Source organism: Takifugu rubripes, chromosome 1 (assembly GCF_901000725.2).
Source record: "Takifugu rubripes chromosome 1, fTakRub1.2, whole genome shotgun sequence".
Taxonomy (NCBI): domain Eukaryota; kingdom Metazoa; phylum Chordata; class Actinopteri; order Tetraodontiformes; family Tetraodontidae; genus Takifugu; species Takifugu rubripes.
The window spans coordinates 6,902,027-6,921,958 of record NC_042285.1 but is presented as its reverse complement, the minus strand read 5'-3'; the positions used below and the strand labels follow the sequence as shown (position 1 = coordinate 6,921,958).

Here is a 19,932-nt window from a genome sequence, read left to right as displayed (position 1 = left end):
GGAGATTTTAATATCCATGTAGACGTTGTAAATGACAGCTTTAGAAATGGCTTCATTTTATTACTTGAGTCAGTTGGTTTCCTCCAGCATATAAACCAACCAACTCATAGCTTCAACCACAAATTAGATCTAGTCCTGACTTATGGTGTTGAGGTCGAACATGTGTCAGTGTTGCCTCAGAACTCACTCCTGTCAGACCATTCTTTGATCACTTTCACATTTATGATTAAGGATTCTTCTATCCTCAGAGCACAGTCTTACTATAGCAGATGTCTTTCAGATAATGCTGTAGCTAAGTTTAAGGAAGTGATCCCGGTGCTGATCCCAGGACCACTGTGTGTTTCCCCAGGGGTAAATCATTATAATCTTAGCCCTGCTGAGGTTGACTCTATTGCGGAAGGTGCAGCAACCTCACTGAGAATCATGCTTGATTCTGTTGCTCCCCTGAAAAAGAAAATAGTAACTCAGGAGGTGTGCCCCCTGGTATAATTCACATATCAGGACCCTCAAGCAGAAAGTGCGAAGACTGGAAAGGAAGTGGCATTCTTGTGAAATAGACAGCTATCATGTAGCCTGGAAAGACTGTCTATTAGTTTATAAAAAGGCCCTAGAAAGGCTAGAACAGCTTATTTTTCTTTTTTAATTGAGGAAAATAAGAGCAGCCCCAGGTTTCTTTTTAGCACTGTGGCCAAATTAACTAAGAGTCACAGTGTTTTAGATCCGCATATCCCTTCTTCCTTTAGTGGTGAAGACTTCATGAGCTTCTTCACTGATAAAGTTCCAGCCATCAGAGAAAAAGCTAACCAGGCCATCCCTACAACTGGACCATCAGCAGATGTGCTGACTGTGGGAACATACAGGTTCTCCAACAAGCCCTTAAACTCCTTCAGCCCTATATATTTTTCTGAGGCGTCATCGCTAATTCAGAAATCCAAGACCACCCCGTGTCTTTTAGATCCCATCCCAACACACCTGTTGAAGGATGTTTTACCATTGATAGGCAGTTCTATCCTGGACCAGATCAATGGTTCTTTAGTGTCAGGTTATGTACCCCGGTCCTACAAGGTGGCAGTGATTAAGCCGTTGCTTAAAAAACTATCACTGGATCCTGATGTATTAGCATATTATAGGCCAATATCCAACCTTCCTTTTATCTCTAAAGTTCTTGAAAAGGTGGTGACTCAGTTACTGGAGCACCTGCAGAGAGACAGCCTGTTTGAGATGTTTCAGTCAGGCTTTAGAGCTCATCACAGCACAGAAACAGCACTTCTTAAAGTTACTAATGATCTTCTCATAGCTTCAGATCATGGACTGGTCTCTATGCTGGTTCTGCTGGACCTCAGTGCTGCTTTTGATACAGTTGATCACAGCATCCTGTTACATAGACTGGAACATGTGATTGGGATTAAAGGGACAGCACTAGACTGGTTTAGATCATATTTATCTGATAGATACCAGTTTGCTCATGTCCATGGTGTTCCCTCCTCATACAGTAGGGTTAGCCATGGGGTTCCTCAAGGTTCTGTACTTGGACCAATCCTCTTCACCTTGTACATGCTTCCCTTAGGGAACATCATTCGGCAGCATGGGATAAATTTTCATTGTTATGCTGATGACACTCAGCTTTATTTATCCATGAAACCAGAGGAGACAGAGAAGTTAGTGAAGCTCCAGACCTGTCTTAAAGACATAAAGTCCTGGATGTCTTCAAATTTCCTCCTCCTTAACTCAGGAAAAACTGAGGTCATGGTGTTTGGTCCTGAACCTCTCAGGGATAGATTAGATCATATGATCACTCTAGATGGTATCTCATTAACATCTAGTCTCTCTGTGAGGAATCTAGGAGTAACTTTTGATCAAAATCTCTCCTTCAACTCACACATTAGTCTCTAGAAGTGCCTTTTTTCACCTGAGGAACATCACAAAGATTAGGAAGCTACTGACGTGGCATGATGCTGAAAAGTTAATTCATGCTTTTGTTACTTCCAGGCTGGACTATTGTAATTCTTTATTATCAGGGTGTCCAAACAACTCTTTAAGAAGCCTCCAGTTGATCCAAAATGCTGCAGCCAGAGTTCTGACAGGTGAAGTCACTTCATTGGCTGCCCGTTAAATTTAGAATAATTTTTAAACCCCTTCTTTTGACCTACAAGGTCCTCAGAGGCCTAGCTCCATCCTACCTGGAGGAGCTAGTGATGCCTTATCAGCCCAATAGACGGCTCCGCTCTCAGAATGCTGGTCTACTTGTGGTTCCCAGAGTCTCTAGGAGTAGAATGGGGGGCCGAGCATTTAGCTACCAGGCCCCCCTGCTATGGAACCAGCTCCCTGTCCAGGTACGGGAGGCTGACTCCATCGCTACTTTTAAGATCAAACTTAAAACCTACCTCTTTGAAAAAGCTTATTGTTGTTAATTCTGTAGTTCCAGTTACTATCATAGATAGACAAATTATAATACTTAGGGGGTTGTCTAATCGTTAGGTTAACATCTTAGCTGTGCTGCTATAGGCCGAGGCTGCCGGGGTCCGGAAACATGATCACCTGACAGGCCTCTGTCACCCCACTGGGTCATGGTTTCCTCTCCTCTCCTTTCCTCCTCCTCATCAAGCAGACTAGTTATGATGATTCCTGTGTAGTTTTTCTGCTCCCCCCCCCCCCCTCTATTTATTTACAGGTATCGCCGTCTTCGGAGCTGCATGACGACCTCCGGCCCCGCTGACCCATTGTATAGTGTATTTTTGTGTGTGTTTCTGTGCTCTGTGCCTCTCCTCTCCTCTCCCCCTCCCTCTCTCTCCTTCTCCCTCTCCTTCTCCTCTCCTCTCTCTTTACCCAGCCGGCCATCAGCAGGAGGGTCCCCCTACATGAGCCTGGTCTTGCTCAAGGTTTCTTCCTGTTAAAGGGGAGTTTTTCCTTGCCACTGTTGCTTGTCTGGGGTTAGGCCCTGGGATTCTGGAAACCGCCTTGAAACAATTTTGATTGTATAAGACGCTATATAAATAAAGATTGATTTGATTTGATTTTGATTTGCACGGGAAGAAATTAAAAGTTTTTTCAGCTAACATATGGATCTACATGCAGCCATTTAGGACAAGAAGATAAGATGTGAAATGTCTTAAAGAATAATTAAAATAATAATGATTACATTCATCAACATAAATACACTAATGTACTTGGACCTGGGCCCCCTGCCTGTGGCTGCCAGCAGTGAAACCAAGCGCCCCCTGGAGGACAGACCAAGTGTGGAGGAAATATGTGGCCTCTTCACCAGAGCCATCCAAACGGGACAATCATTGATGGACAGCTACGATGGAGCCAAATGATGTACAGAAGGTCAAGAAAAGCTCTGGCAAAGATGACAAGAAGGGCTAAACAGAACAAGCAGAGCTGAAAGAGGAACTATGGTAAGACAGGAAATGGAGAAAGCACCAGCACACACTGAAGGACCCAACCCAGCCATGAGAGACCCCTACAGGCTCTAAAGCGCAGGCAAACTTCCCGAAGTTGAAAAAAGTTACTTAACTTAAGTTAAACTTAACTTAACCATTGTGTGCAACCCAAAATTACTTTTCATCCATTCCAACCACAAGCAACCATTTCCAGCAGGAAAACAACTGTGGCTAAAAGCCCAATCTGAATCACAAACTGACCTGGCCTCAGTGTACTGGCTGAGACTGGAGGTCTTGAACAACTCTTTCAGGAAATGACACTGTGGAAAAAAGTGAAAGAAAATCATCCACCCATGTTGGAGCCGCCTTGCCACCACATTGCATGCTCAACCTCACGTGGGGAGAAGGCTGGGCCCTCAAAGACTAATGAGCTACAGACATGGCCCTGAGAACCACCAACGTCGTGGGTGCAGCAGCCAATGAGGTTTCTCTGAAGTGGGGCCAGCTCTACTTCCTCAATGAGAGTGTGTCCATAGAACCGCATGTCATCGTCGCTGTTGCCCAAGGACAAGAAAATGAACCGCTGACATGTTACATGCAGCAAAGAAAACCAAAGACTGGACACCAGTGGACAATGGCATTTTCTACATTCAGACCACCAAGGCGGAAAAGTACATGTTTGCTGGAAATATACCCATGTGTGACGAAGTCAAGGACTTCCTGAGAATAGCAGCCATCTCTGTCCTAACCACCGAGAACAGGACCCTCCTCCAAACCATGAGCTTACCCTCAAGTCTCCATTCAACTGGAGACCACAATGTTGGATGCGTCACCCACTCCCATGCTTTTCAAACTGGAACACCCCCACTTGGCCCAGTACAGAAACCCACTGGGACAGAACCACAGTTTGTAGAAATACTGTAGATACTGGGGTAAGCAATGCCAACCTGTGGCTTGAGTGGATGACCTGGACTGTAAGTAATATGCATGCTTCAGAGTGCCTGACGTGTTCTCCTCCTAGACCGACACTGGGATGACTCATAACTCCTCTGTTATTTTCCAGATATGGTGTTGCCAAAAGAGCCATCAGCCTTCCAACGGCTGAGTAACTACAGCTACTTCACACGCACACAATCTACTGGCAAAAAGGTGGGACAACTTACTCAATGTTCCACTGTAACACTCGCCGACCCGCAGCTGTACCAGATGAAAGTTGCCAGATTGAACATATGGTGGTACTGTGGCACTGCTGAAGTCAATGTTGCCCACAAATTGGACAGGCCCCCTGTACAATTGGTTATGCCATTTATAGTAGCCCCAATGGCATCAAATCTTGTTTCTATCATATTTGACACAAGCATGTGATCTCAGCCAGCACATGGTCTGCCCACAAACACAAACACACACATTTATAGACGTACTCTACGTACCACATACCTGCTGCCTGTTTAATGTTGCAAATGAGTTAATTCTGCCATCTGAATTTCCTTTTTCCTTCTCAAAAGGGTGGTGCCCCAAGTTAATTTAGTGTACTTAGATCAAATTATTGAATAATAAATATCAAAGAAAATTATTACTCATCATGATAACCAAATCCAACATTTAATATCTTTAGCAGCCAGACACAAAAATGGTGCGCGCATAAGCATGTCACAACAAGGTCATTGGTGCAAATGGCAATGGGAAATTGAACTCATATGTGCACACTCAAGTTTTATTTTTTTTACATGAATAACTAAATATTACTTCATTACCTTTTGGATTCCAGTTGTTCCTTCAGTTTGCTGTACATTTCTAACACTGCAAAGAAAAAGAAGGATTGAAAATGCTTTTGGTCACTTCAGTTAATTTCAAGAAGATATAGTAGATATACAGTTAAAAGACAGCAAGGTATTCAAAAAGCAAAAAATATTCATCATAATACAGAATCCGTAGCATTGGCTTTCATGCATACATTTGTATTGAACCTTACAACAGTCCTCCAACACAGCAAGACTAACTGCCATGAAGCAGGAATGTTTTATTCAACTAAGCAGGTGGAGGACTAATGGTGGTTGTATCTGGTGCATATGGATATATTAAGGAATAAAAAAGTAACAAAAGAAAGAAAAATAGGCTTATATGAAAATGTGAAAAAGTTTTGATAATATTTTACATACATTTTAATAAATCACTTTATTTGATTTATTATTTGATTTTGAGTTCTGCCTTGAGCCAATATAACATTTCTTTCCCATGTTCCCGCTATCGGTTCTGCTCTACTCTCTTTTGGGAACCGGTCCATTTTTGCATTTTGTGTTTATACTGCAAAACTAATACCCCTGGACGCACATGCATGAACAAACAGTCTCTTAACGTACCTCACACAGGGAATTTGCTCATCCCTGATAAATGTTTGTTTTATACTGGTGCTTCTTTTACTATCAAAATTAAATTTACAATTTGCAAAATCATAGCAAGACTTTGGCAAAAATCGTATAAACATATAATTTTTTGTTCGCACAGAATACCAACTCTGAACTTACTGACCCCTTCATCTCTTAGAGTGACAGCTTATTGTTGTCACAGCTGTGGGCAATCCAGCCCAAGAGTCCTAGTTCGCCCCATGCACCTGTGGCGAATCAGTGCCTTAACGAGCCCCTTTTTAGTTCCCTGAGTTACGCTGCCTCCCTGCCAGATTGTCCTCTGTGATTCTCATGACTCTCCAGCGTTTTCCTGCTTGCCTGTCTGCATGGTCTCGATCCTGCCTGCTCCCCAGTAAATTCTGCCTGCCTTCTGCCTGGTCTCGACCCTGCCTGTCCCTGATAATTCAATCCTGCCCGCTCCCTGGTGAATCCTGTCTACCTTCTGTGCTTTTAAATAAAGCTTTGTTCAACCGAACTCTGGTGTCGCTCTTAGGTTCTCGTCTGGTTCCTGACATATTGTAATTAATTTGCAAAGCTTATGCTTATTCTGTCCTCTATCTGTCCTGCACCTTCTTCTCCTTCACTGTCCAGCCATCATCAGGAGGGTCCCCCCACATAAGCCCACTCCTGCTCAAGGTTTCTTTCTGTTAAAGGGGAGTTTTTTCCTTGCCACAGTTGCTTGTTAGGGATCAGGCTCTGGGTTTCTGTAAAGTGCCTGGAGACAATTTTGAATATAAAAAACACTATATAAATAAGTATGAATTGAAGCACATAAGCAACAAAAACAGAAGCAAAACTAACATTTTAGTATTTAAAATGTTGCTGGGAATCCAAATTTAAGTTTATGGCGGTAACAAAGCAATTGCAAAATACAAATGGAGGACAGAGTTCGCACTGGTGGCTAACGAGCCAGCTCATTGTCTGCATGGAGAAAAAACTGCTTCTTTGAAAAAAGTGCGTTTACCATCATTTGAAACAGTACCATAAAATGCTACCATAAAATTCCATACCAACAGTACCATAAAATGCTAAAAGTCACAGAACACTCGGTTTAGTTTCTAAAAACTCCGTGGCTGTCTCACTCCCGTTGCTCACCGGTCGGTGCCATAATTAGTGTAGATTTGATTAAACTGCTTCTAGTCCTTTCTTTGAAAAACCTCCAATCCTTCATTTTTAGTAATCACCTTTATTGTTTTTAGCTTTTATCGATGTCGTGTTTATGTCCACTGAGTGGCCATCGGAAACAGGTAAAACCTCATTTCTATTCTCAATGTGTAGCTCCATATTGTCTCGCCTACTACACAGTTCACAACTGTTTGTATCCCGTTGATGGACCAGGGTATTGCCGTATTTAACCTGTATGATTTATTTTGTAAAATTAAGTAATGCAGTGTCTGCAATGTGTCTACATCACATTTTAGCATCTGAAAGTTCCAGGCTGCTCATTTTAGCGCCCCAAAGAAGCAGCTATCAAAAAATTCACAGTAGGTACAAAGTGTCAGGTACTTTTTCTCACTGGAAATACACAAAAATGCAAGTAGAGTCGATACTGTCAGTGGAAATGCAGTATTTGTTAAAGTTACAAGCAAAATTTCTGAGACGTTAAATCTGACATATTAGAGTCTTTAACAGGCATGGGGACACAATACTAGACAATACTGGTGTGTTTTGGAAATTCTCATAAGCAGTTGAGGTGGGCAGACTTTACAGATGCTATAGCAAGCAAAATATCTTTAGCTTTTTTGGCCTGTAGAATGCAACATGAAATTTAGTTGCAGTATGAAAGTACATTTAATACAATAACACTTATGTTGACATACACGGGCAGCAGTAGTACCTGGAAGACAGAGCTGGAGCTTTTCTACAGTGGTAACCATGTTTCTCTGCTGGAGACGACAGTGAATCACTTCATCTGTTTGAGATGTTACCTGAGGGAAGATGCACAATGGATGGATGAGGACAATTGCCTTGCAGTGACTAGGGATAAAAAGTTTTAATCTAACCCACAGCTTTTAAATTACTATTATTATGTGTCCTGAAAACATACAGTTTCCTTTCAGTCAATTCACTTGGTACAATACATAATTTATGGAATCGATCATGCCCTCGAGGAGCCTGCTGAAGAAACGTCTATTTATGTCTTCAAGGTAAACAGCTTGTGTTGATGTATGCAAGGCCCGCCTGCACATAGAAATTCATATCGCCACAGTCTTTATTCAGTTCAGTCTTCACCTTGCTAAGAGTCATGGTAGTCAAAGGATGCGGCTTCATCCGATGGCAAGGAGCCCCTAGTCAGAGACCCAGTCGAGCTGGGCAAATCACATGGAGTTTGCTGACATGGAGGTTACCTAGACTAACCCTAGATGTCTGCCACGAGAACTATGACCTAGATATCGGCTTGGACATGTATGACCTATTGGACAATGAGCAGGAAGAGTTATCATTGAACCAGTACACATGGCGACACATCCTACCTCTCGCTATGCCATTGCGCAGCTGAAAAGCTTTAAGTCAGCTGGCCATCTCCTCCACCAGCTCAAACACCGTCACATGCGGGAGTTTCCCAACGACTGTTAAGTCCAACCTGCCTATGTTTCTAGATTTTGTCAAGAATTAATGTCAATATGACCCAAACCGCTGTTAACTCACACCACAAAAAATGTATTGGTCGCAGGCAAGCGCAACTCGTGCACAATGTTCCAGGCTATGTGTTTGGCATAACTCCAAGAGAATTTGCTGCAGTCTTTCAGATTCAGATTCAGATCCTTTATTGTCCCACACGGGGAAATTTACAGTGCAACAACAGCAACAAGAGCACTCAGAGAAAAATAAGATAGAATCAAATAGAAATCAAATGGAATATACAAATGGAATATACAAAGAGGGTGCATATTTACAATAATCCAGATAAATGGATACTCGGCCTCTGTGTACCTGTACATAGTACAGAGGGTGAATACAATTACATATCAGAATATATAATATTCAGATTGTGTTAGCGGTTGTTATGTTTATTGTGCAGTCTGACAGCAGCTGGCAGGAAAGATCTGCGATACCTCTCCTTCACACAGCGAGGGTGGAGCAGCCTGGGAAGGAGGATTGCTTCCATGGTCCTGACACACATTCACATGTGGTGAACCCTGTCTGATATTCTTATGAACTTAATGGTTCAGGATGTTGACACTCGGACAGCTACTGAGCCCTATGAGACCAGGAAATTGGTTTTCAATTGGTTCTCCTCTCCTCTCCAAGTAGATTAGTGATGTTATTTCTTGCCCCCCCCCACCCCCCCCACTCATCAACAGGTATCGCCGCCATCAGAGTTGTATGCTGACCTACTGACCTCCGAACCCGCTGACCCACTCGACTCAACTGGCAGTTTATTTTAATTAATATAATGTATTTCTTTGTTCTCTACCTATTCTCTCCTCTACCTGTCCTACTCCCCCTTCTCCTCTCTCTCTACCCAGCCAGCCATCAGCAGGAGGGTCCCCCTATATGAACCTGGTCCTGCTCAAGGTTTCTTCCTGTTAAAGGGGAGTTTTTCCTTGCCGCTGTTGCTTGTTGGGGGTCAGGCCCTGGGATTCTGTAAAGCGCCTAGAAACAATTCTGATTGTTTCTAGACACTATATAAATAAAGATTGATTGATTGATTGATTTACTTTCACATAGCATTACACAGGGACTACGGGCAGTTTGGGAGGTCTGCATTCAAAGGAAGAGCATAAAAATAGTTAGTTCTGCCATTCAATCTGTCATTCACTCCTTGCACCTTCACCAAATGTGTTGAGGCTGCTCTAGTTGTTCTAGTTGTGAGCTCCAGGGAGTGGGAAGTTGCGTAGCAGTAAATATAGAGAAACATTCTATGATCCCGAGCCAACAGTTGGGAAATGTGTCATTTCAGGTCGAGCACATCTGTCGGAGCACAGGGTGGCAGACTGCATGTCCAAATGATTTTACAGCTGATAGGCATGATGGCGTCAATGACTGCTGTGGTGCAAATTGGCAGCTCTGCAAACTGCATAACCTCCAAATCAGACTGGCAATGATGTCATCTTGTCATGTCGTCTCTGGTGAGAACCTAGGCTATTACCGTATTTTCACGATTAGAAGGCACACCTAAAAGACTGAGATTTTCTCAAAAATCGACGGTGCGCCTTATATGGTGTGTGGACTGAGTTCCAAAATCTGCTGTGTGCCTCTGGTAGGTGCACTACGGTAAACGCTCCGCCCATCGATTAGCGGCACACCTACGCGTAAGGATCCCCTAAAATGGCGCCGGTCAAGCGATACGTGTATGAGGCTTACTTTAAACGACAGGCCATCGAATATGCGGCTGAAAATGGCAATTGAGCAGCTGCAAGACATATTAATGTAAATGAGTCCATGGTCAGAAAGTGGAGAAAACAAGAAAGTGAACGAAAGTGAGGAAGGTGAAGCTGAGTTTCCGCGGGAACAAAGCAAGGTGGCCCGAGCTGGAAGACCGAGTGGACCAGTTGGTTGTGGAATAGCGAACAACTGGAAGGGGCGTCTCTACTGTCACCAAAGGCCAAAGCGATTGCTGAAGAAATGGACATTGAGCACTTCCAAGGAGGTCCGTCTTGGTGTTTTCGCTTTATGAGGCGGCATCTCTCCATACGCGCAAGGACAACTGTTGCGCAGCGGCTGCCCGCGGATGACCAGGAGAGGGTGGCCATCTTCCGCACCTACTGCCGAGACAAGATAACTGCGCCCAGCCACATCTATGAGGCAGTGGCGGGCAAGTTATGCCACCATATGTGGGTGGATTGTAGACGCATGGGCTATGATACCGTCTTCATGTTTTGTAAGAGCTTTCACAAAAGCCGGCATCAACGCTGAACTGGAACCGGTCGGTGAGTCTGATTCAGATAATGAAGAAGAGGAATTCGGGACGTTGGACATTGAAATAGCGCAGCTGTTTAATTCAGATACAGAAGATGAAAACTTTGATGTGTCGAAACTCACCGTTTTACTTCCGTTGTCATTTTTTACTGTATGTTTTAGCATGCGCCTAATAATACGGTGCGCCTTATGTATGTTTTAAATACAGATATAGCACCCATAACTGAGACTGCGCCTTTTATTACAGTGCGCCTTATGGTCGTGAAAATACGGTATGTCACGGGTCTCCCATAGGGAGAATATCTTCATGGAAGGTGGTATCCACAGATGTGTCCCTGATAGGGTGGTGGCAGTAAGGAGGGTGTCAACATGTCAACTATTTGGAACTCCTGGCAGCTGTTTTGGCTCTGAAAATTTTCACTTTCTGACAATGATGTTCTTGTCAGGACAAACAATACAACTGTGGTTTACTACGTAAACAAGCAGGGCAGACTTGTTCTCTGCCCCTCTTAAAAGTGTCTCACGCCCTGTTGCCATGGTACAATGCTCTGCCCCCTGTTCTTTTCCATGACAGACTGTAGTGCACCCCCGAGGATGGATGTATTAGCGCACTTGTGCGCTAGCCCAGTGGAAATGATTTCTTTCAGTGAGATAGGGGTTGCACCAAGAGGGCTTCTCCCTGAACCTGGTGGCTGCCTGCTGGCCAGCAAAGTAGTGGCATGTAAAGATAATAATTTTGTTGCCAACCAGTCCCTTGCAGCTTCTTCCCCACAGAGAACTCCTCCAGAACTGTGGTGCCTGTTGCATCTGTTGAATGATCTAATTTATTATCTATCTATTGGTCTGCCCCCAAGTTTGGTAGAAATTGAGAGTGCTAAGGCATCATCTTTCTTTTGTGTTAGAGGCTTCTTCATGCTTTGTGCATCCCCCTTGTACACCAGATGGTTTTAAAGTTATACTGTATCCAAACGCATTCAACCTGGGGCATGGTGACCTCATGGGCTTTGTTTGAAGTGGTATCTGTGAGTGATATCTGCTCTGTGACCAGCTGGTCATCACCACACACATTTTTCTTGTTTGGATATCACAGCATCCTTTGGTGGCTCACTGTCCTGACTGTTGGTTCAACAATACAGTAGCACGTTGAGGTTTGACTCTAGATTGGTAGTTGCTCAGCGGGGCATGCTTACGTGTCACATATAATAGGTGTTGAACTGATTGAATCAAAGAGGATGTGGGCAAGGGTGTCATATAATATGTGGTTTACCTATTTTATCTCCTACCAGGGAACAGAAATGATAGAAATAAAATTTCATTTTTTTCTCTTGCGCATGTTTTCTATAGACTTACCTCCCTCCCAGCATGTTGTAGTCTTCTATTAGTGTCTGTAACTTGACCCTTGAAATGAACAGACATATTAGTTTTATCAGACAGTCTTAATCCCTTTTTTACAAACACTGAATTCCAATATTTTTAATACCTACAATTCCAAAATATAACATATACAAATTTGTGTATCTAATAATACATAACAATTATATACATCTTTTTCAATAGCTCAGGGGCACTGTCTTGTCCTAGAAAATGGTCACCATGGATGCCAGACTACCTGACTTGGGTGACATTTATCAGAGTAGATCCATTAGAGCAGTGGTCCCCAACCTTTTCTGTACCACAGACCGGTTTAATGTCTGACAATATTTTCATGGCCCAATATTAAGGTGTAGCAGATAAAAACAAAATAAAATGACAAGATTGACATTAAAAACTGTGGTATTTTCTCTATAATAATAATAAATAATAATAATAATAATAATAATAATAATAATAATAATAATGAACGGAAATCCACTATGTAATCATGTGCAACTTTATTAGCGGCATCCTCGTAACGTCGCACCGACAACAGAGCAACATTCTTTCTGCCCCAACACAATGCAACACACTCTGGTCGCTATGGTAACGTTTAAACATACCTTCAAATTAAGACACAACACTAAAACAAAAAGTGCATGAAAATCCTCGCTATTGCACAGCACTGAATCAGTGGGAGCCCTGAGACGGTCCCATCTTGGGCTTATGGGAGACAATGAAACCCGAAGTGTGCTACTTAGGTTCAGTCTGCTCCGTAATTTGGTTTTGGTTGCCGTCATTGCAGAAAACCCTGCTTCCCACAGATACAATGTCGGAAATGGCAACAGGGTTTTCAGTGCTTTTGTGGCGATCTCGGGGTATTCTGCCATGACTTTAATCCAGAACAACGGCAGAGTTCATGCATTCACTGCTTCTCCTGGTGAGAAGCGAGTGCAGATGTTGTGTGTGGTTTAAGCTGTACACTCTTGTATGGATAGTGCATCAGGAACAGGTGTGCCCCCGGTATAATTCACATATCAGGACCCTCAAGCAGAAAGTGCGAAGACTGGAAAGGAAGTGGCATTCTTGTAAAATAGACAGCTATCATGTAGCCTGGAAAGACTGTCTATTAGTTTACAAAAAGGCCCTTTGCAAGGCTAGATCAGCTTATTTTTCTTCTTTAACTGAGGAAAATAAGAACAAGCCCAGGTTTCTTTTCAGCTATGTGGCCAAATTAACCAAGAGTCACCGTGTTTTAGATCCACGTATCCCTTCTTCCCTTAGTGGTGAAGACTTCATGAGCTTCTTCACTGATAAAGTTCTAGCCATCAGAGAAAAAGCTAACCAGGCCATCCCAACAACTGGACCATCACCAGATGTGCTGACTGTGGGAACATACAGGTTCTCCAACGAGCCCTTAAACTCCTTCAGCCCTATATATTTTTCTGAGGTGCCATCGCTAATTCAGAAATCCAAGACCACCACGTGTCTTTTAGATCCCATCCCAACACACCTGTTGAAGGATGTTTTACCATTGATAGGCAGTTCTATCCTGGACCAGATCAATGGTTCTTTAGTGACAGGTTATGTACCCCGGTCCTACAAGGTGGCAGTGATTAAGCTGTTGCTTAAAAAACCATCACTAGATCCTGATGTATTAGCAAATTATAGACCAATATCCAACCTTCCTTTTATCTCTAAAGTTCTTGAGAAGGTGGTGGTGACTCAGTTACTGGAGCACCTGCAGAGGAACAGCCTGTTTGCGATGTTTCAGTCAGGCTTTAGAGCTCATCACAACACAGAAACTTCTTAAAGTTACTAATGATCTTTTCATAGCTTCAGATCATGGACTGGTCTCTATGCTGGTTCTGCTGGATCTCAGTGCTGCTTTTGATACAGTTGATCACAGCATCCTTTTACAGAGACTGGAACATGTGATTGGGATTAATGGACAGCACTAGACTGTTTTAGATCATATTTATCTGATAGATACCAGTTTGCTCATGTCCATGGTGTTCCCTCTTCATACAGTAGGTTTAGTCATGGAGTTCCCCAAGCTTCTGTACTTGGACCAATCCTTTTCACCTTGTACACGCTTCCTTTAGGGAACATTATTCGGCAGCATGGGATAAATTTTCATTGTTATGCTGATGACACTCAGCTTTATTTATCCATGAAACCAGAGGGGACAGAGAAGTTAGTGAAGCTTCAGACCTGTCCTAAAGACATAAAGTCCTGGATGTCTTCAAATTTCCTCCTCCTTAACTCAGGAAAAACTGGGGTCATGGTGTTTGGTCCTGAACCTCTCAGGGATAGATTAGATCACATTACTCCTGTACTGGCGTCGCTTCATTGGCTGCCCGTTAAATTTAGAATAATTTTTAAAACCCTTCTTTTGACCTACAAGGTCCTCAGAGGCCTAGCTCCATCCTACTTGGAGGAGCTAGTGATACCTTATCAGCCCAATAGACCGCTCCGCTCTCAGAATGCTGGTCTACTTGTGGTTCCCAGAGTTTCCAGGAGTAGAATGGGGGGCCGAGCATTTAGCTACCAGGCCCCCCTGCTATGGAACCAGCTCCCTGTCCAGGTACGGGAGGCTGACTTCATCGCTACTTTTAAGATCAGACTCAAAACCTACCTCTTTGAAAAAACTTATTGTTACTAATTCAGTAGTTCCAGTTACTATCATAGACAGACAAATTATCATACTTAGGGGGTCGTCTAATCGTTAGGTCACATCTTAGTTATGCTGTTATAGGCCAAGGCTGCCGGGGTCCGGAAACATGATCACCCGACAGGCCTCTGTCACTCCACTGGGTCATGGTTTCCTCTCCTCTCCTCATCAAGCAGACTAGTTATGCTGATTCTTCTGTAGTTTTTCTGCTTCTCCCCCCCCATTTATTTACAGGTATCGCCGCCCTCGGAGCTGCATAATGACCTCCGGCCCCGCTGAAGTGATTGTATATCATATTTTTTGTGTGTGTTTCTGTGCTCTGTGCCTCTCCTCTCCTCTCCTCTCCTTTTCCTCTCCCTCTCCTCTCCTCTTTCCCCTCCTCCTCCTTCTCCTCTCCTCTACCTCCCCTTCACTCTACTTCTCCTCTCCTCTACCCCTCTCCTCTCCTCTCCTCTCCTACCTATCCTATCCTCTACCTGTCCTCCCCCTTCTCCTCTCTCTTTACCCAGCCGGCCATCAGCAGGAGGGTCCCCCTACATGAGCCTGGTCCTGCTCAAGGTTTCTTCCTGTTAGAGGGGAGTTTTTCCTTGCCACTGTTGCTTGTCTGGGGTCAGGCCCTGGGATTCTGGAAAGTGCCTTGAAACAATTTTGATTGTATAAGACGCTATATAAATAAAGATTGATTGATTGATTGATCACATAATCACTCTAGATGGTATCTCATTAACATCTAGTCTCTCTGTGAGGAATCTAGGAGTAACTTTTGATCAAAATCTCAATCCTTCAACTCACACATTAAATTAGTCTCTAGAAGTGCCTTTTTTCACCTGAGGAACATCACAAAGATTAGGAAACTACTGATGCGGCATGATGCTGAAAGTTAATTCATGCTTTTGTTACTTCCAGGCTGGACTATTGTAATTCTTTATTATCAGGGTGTCCAAACAACTCTTTAAGAAGCCTCCAGCTGATGGAGCATGGAGGAGCTAGTGATACCTTATCAGCCCAATAGACCGCTCCGCTCTCAGAATGCTGGTCAACTTGTGGTTCCCAGAGTTTCTAGGAGTAGAATGGGGGACCGAGCATTTAGCTACCAGGCCCCCCTGCTATGGAACCAGCTCCCTGTCCAGGTACGGGAGGCTGACTCCATCGCTACTTTTAAGATCAGACTTAAAACCTGTAGAACCTGTAGTTCCAGTTACTATCATAGACAGACAAATTATTAAATTGTCGTCTAATCATTAGTTTAACATCTTAGCTGTGCTGCTATAGGCCAAAGCTGCCGGGGTCCGGAAACATGATCACCTGACAGGCCTCTGTCACCCCCCCACTGGGTCATGGTTTCCTCTCCTCTCCTCTCCTCTCCTCTCCTCTCCTCTCCTCTCCTCTCCTCTCCTCTCCTCTCCTCTCCTCTCCCTCATCAAGCAGACTAGTTATGCTGATTCTTGTGTAGTTTTTCTGCTTCTCTCCCCCCCCCATTCATTTACAGGTATTGCCGTCTTCGGAGCTGCATGATGACCTCCGGCCCCGCTGACCCACTGTATAAATAGTGTATTTTTGTGTGTGTTTTTGTGTGTGCTCTGTGCCCGTCCTCTCCTCCCCTCTCCTCTCCTTCTCCCTCTTCTCCTCTCCCCCTCCCTCTCCTTCTCCCTCTCCTCTCCTCTCCCTCTCCCCTCCCTCTCCTTCTCCATCTCCATCTCCTTCTCCCTCCTCTCCTTCTCCTCTCCTCTCCTCTCCTCTCCTCTCCTCTCCTCTCCTCTCCTCTCCTCTCCTCTCCTCTCCTCTCCCTCTCCCTCTCCTTCTCCTTCTCCTTCTCCTTCTCCTTCTCCCTCTCCTCTCCTCTCCTCTCCTCTCTCTTTACCCAGCCGGCCATCAGCAGGAGAGTCCCCCTACATGAACCTGGTCCTACTCAAGGTTTCTTCCTGTTAAAGGGGAGTTTTTGACAACAAACAATTTTGATTGTATAAGACGCTATATAAATAAAGATTGATTTGATTTGATTTGAACAATCTGGGGTAGGGGTTTGCTGCTGCTAGCGGGTTTGTGTGCAAACCCGCGGAATGGCCACATCCTAGGCTAGATTTAGGGGAGTGGCTGTTCAAGCCATTTGTTCAGCAGCGAGCTAGTGTTCGCCTCTGCCTTTTGTTGGGTTGTAAATGCCGGGCTTGTCAGAGCCGTGTGTGGCTAGTGCAGACCTAGGAACCCACGGACCATCACCACTGGTACTTGTTCAATAAACTATCTGACAATACAGGAGCTACCATATCACATAGCAAGACACCTCGGCCATACTATCCGAAGAACTGCCGTTATGTTAGCTAGCCAAACAATGGATATATGAACAATTCTTAAAACTTGATATTTAGCCTGGTGTCCAAATTGTTTTACATGACTGTATCTCATGTTTCCTGATGATATAGCTGTGTATAAGAGAGGAAGAGGGTGAGTACAGGGCACTAGTAGAAAACTTTGTTGAGTGGACTAAGCAGAATCACCTGAGGCTAGATGGCCACTGACTACGGATCACCAGGGAAGTGGTGGAAGAGTTAAGAGGACTATAAATACTGTGGAGTGGTGATCGACAAGAGACTGAACTGGAAATCAAACACAGAGGCTGTGTACAGGGGGATATGCTGACTTTATTTCCTTAGGAAGCTAAGATCTTTCAGTGAGTCCAGCAAAAAAATGGGGATCTTCTACTAACAGCAGCAGAGGCAGCAACAACAGCAGACTTGATAAGATCATTAAGAATGCTGGATCCATTGTGGGTCTCAGACTTTTAAAACTGTGGCGGATTGGAAGCTCAATAAACTGCTCTTAAAATAAAATGTCTCTTCAACAGCTCTGCAATATGCCAAATAATAATAAAACTTCTGCTTGATGTTTTAAAATCAGTCACTATTCCATTGTCCTATCAATTACTATATTATAGTTCAATTAATTTTTTGTATATACTGTCATTTCTGGACTATAAGCCACGCTTTGCGGCCTATAGAACAGTGCGGCTAATTTAGAGATTTGTACTGGCAAACAGCCACTGGGGGCACTGTAGTAGTAAACTCAAAAATCAGACAGATGAAGGTAAAGATTATGCGCTGAGGGGACACTTGTTTTAATTTTTAATTTGAACTGTCATTTTGTGCATCATGCACACACCCTCATCATGGAAAGCCTGAAGAAACACATATGATTCAGCTTGTAAATTTAAAGTGAAGCCATGATGGTTCTGTGTTGATGGCGTGTAGATGCTGTACTACTGAGTTTCAGGCACAGTTTTAGAAAAAGCATGTTATACATTAACACTAAAAAAACCCTCCTCCTTGTGCCGGCTTTCTATGTAAATATCTTATTACAGCATGAAAGCCTGTGGCTTATATTCAAGTGCGGCCTATATGTGTATAAAATTAATTTTCTTTTAAATTTTAGCATGTGCGGTTTATATTGAGGCGTGCTCAGTAGTCCAGTAATTTTTATATTGTTCTGATATAATATATAAGATCGTTTTATAACTTCTACTTTTTATTTTAGATCAGAATATTTTTCTGTTTTTATATTTACAGTTTAATATTGACTTCAATGCCTTGCTGCTGCATTGTAATTTCCCACGTAGGATGAATAAAGTACAACCACCATCCATTAATCCATCATCAATATAACCAAAAAAAAGACCAATTAAAATTTGCTTCTTCAGCTACATCACAGTCTTTGATCCACTTCAGTCTGCACTCAAAGCTTGTTATAACAATGAAAAGGCACGTCTGACATGCATACAGTTTTTGACTCTGTGGAAAATCATCCTTTTCACACTTACTCAGAACTGTGTTGTAATTACAGAAAGAGCAATCAATTCGTTCTGATCAAATCTGGTAAATTAAATATTTTTAGTGCCTGTAGGAAATTCAGTCTTTTCCTAACAAAGTAGGGACTACATCTTTTAAATTTGAAGGTGTCCTCCATTCCTGTGGAAAATATTTTCAATCCAGTCTGTCATCTAAGGGAGCACTCACACTAGCAAAACATGCTGTGCCCAAACCAGGATTTCCCCTAAATTGTGGGGTTTTTGACTAGTGTGCACAGAATGCTTCTCCCTTTGGTTGGAAAAGGTGGGCTTGGGCTTGGGCTTGGCACATCCATTTTATCATCCATTCTCAATCTTCTGTCTATACCCTTCTCATAACAGCTGCTCAGCAATGTAATCAGCTCATTGTCCATGAAAAGACAAGGACAAAGCAGGCAAATTAGGATTAACCAGGCAGTAGGGACCTGAATCAATCATCAGTGCATTGGCCCTTTTAGAGAGCTTAATGGATTGTGACAGGCTCTTTCTCACAGATTCAGTGACAAACTTTTCGATTCCCGGATGGGGATTTTTGAACTTTCAGCTCTTGTCACACAGCTGAGAGCCATGACCCAATTGACCAGTCGGCTTTTTGATTATAATTCATTCGAAAAGTAAAGCTTTCAAGCAAGTGGGCAAGACGACATAATCACAAAGGTCAATAAGGGAAAAACAAGTGTGCTACATAGTGATGATCCATTACCTCCTTTTTTACTAGACCTGAATGACTAGACTCTTTATGTTTAATTTCCACCTGAGCTCATATCTATTATTGTTTTTGTTGTTCTATTAAATGAAAAATGTTTTTATATCCATACTTAACAGATTTACCAAGTGCAGAAGAAATACTTTGAATTACCGTATTCTAATTTTAGAAAGAAAATCAATTTTATACTTATTCAAGCCGCACCTGTCTATAAGCAGCATTGAAACATACTTCGCGGATAAACTCAGATGCAGGCAGTTCGACTGCAGAAAGAGCCACTTTAATAACCACTAAACATGTCAACGAAGGGAGGTCTTCAATCACACACATAACCTGGCTTATGGTGTGCAGGTGCAAACAGTAATTAAAACAGTAATTAAATACATCAACAACCAGAACTCAATAAATAGAACACTAGATAGAACACTAATAGAACACACTGACCCTCCCCAACATGCTACACTACCTTTGCTTTGCTTTTCAAACAGTGCCTGTGACGCGGCAGTAACTTTTCTGCTCAAGCGCCCCTAGCGGTCGATAGAAAAAAATACATAAATAAGCCGCACGTAGAATAAGCCGCAGTGTTCAAAGTGTAGGAAAAAAGTAGCGGCTTATAGTCCGGAAAATACGGTACTATATATACTTAAGCATTTTACATTTGTAGTGTAAATGTAATGTAGACAAGCAGGTACTTATTCATTAATGTCTTC

At 43.0% G+C, this 19,932-nt stretch overlaps 1 protein-coding gene across 8 annotated transcripts in view; it reads right to left on the bottom strand.

Annotated features, from left to right (window-relative positions):
* exoc6 (exocyst complex component 6) overlaps positions 1-19,932 on the bottom strand; it is a 56,588-nt gene that overhangs the window by 31,742 nt on the left and 4,914 nt on the right. For 7 of the 8 annotated variants that reach the window (XR_003888943.1, XR_003888948.1, XM_029838767.1 and 4 more), the window contains exons 3-5: positions 12,002-12,049; positions 7,626-7,716; positions 5,138-5,183 (exon numbers count right to left, since the gene is read on the bottom strand). Coding sequence is in view for 6 of the 8 variants with exons in the window: in XM_029838767.1 (XP_029694627.1) it covers positions 5,138-5,183; positions 7,626-7,716; positions 12,002-12,049 (185 nt within the window). In the remaining 2 variants the exon portion in view is untranslated. The remainder of the gene's footprint in view (positions 1-5,137; positions 5,184-7,625; positions 7,717-12,001; positions 12,050-19,932) is intronic. The other variant, XM_029838763.1, reaches the window with a different exon arrangement.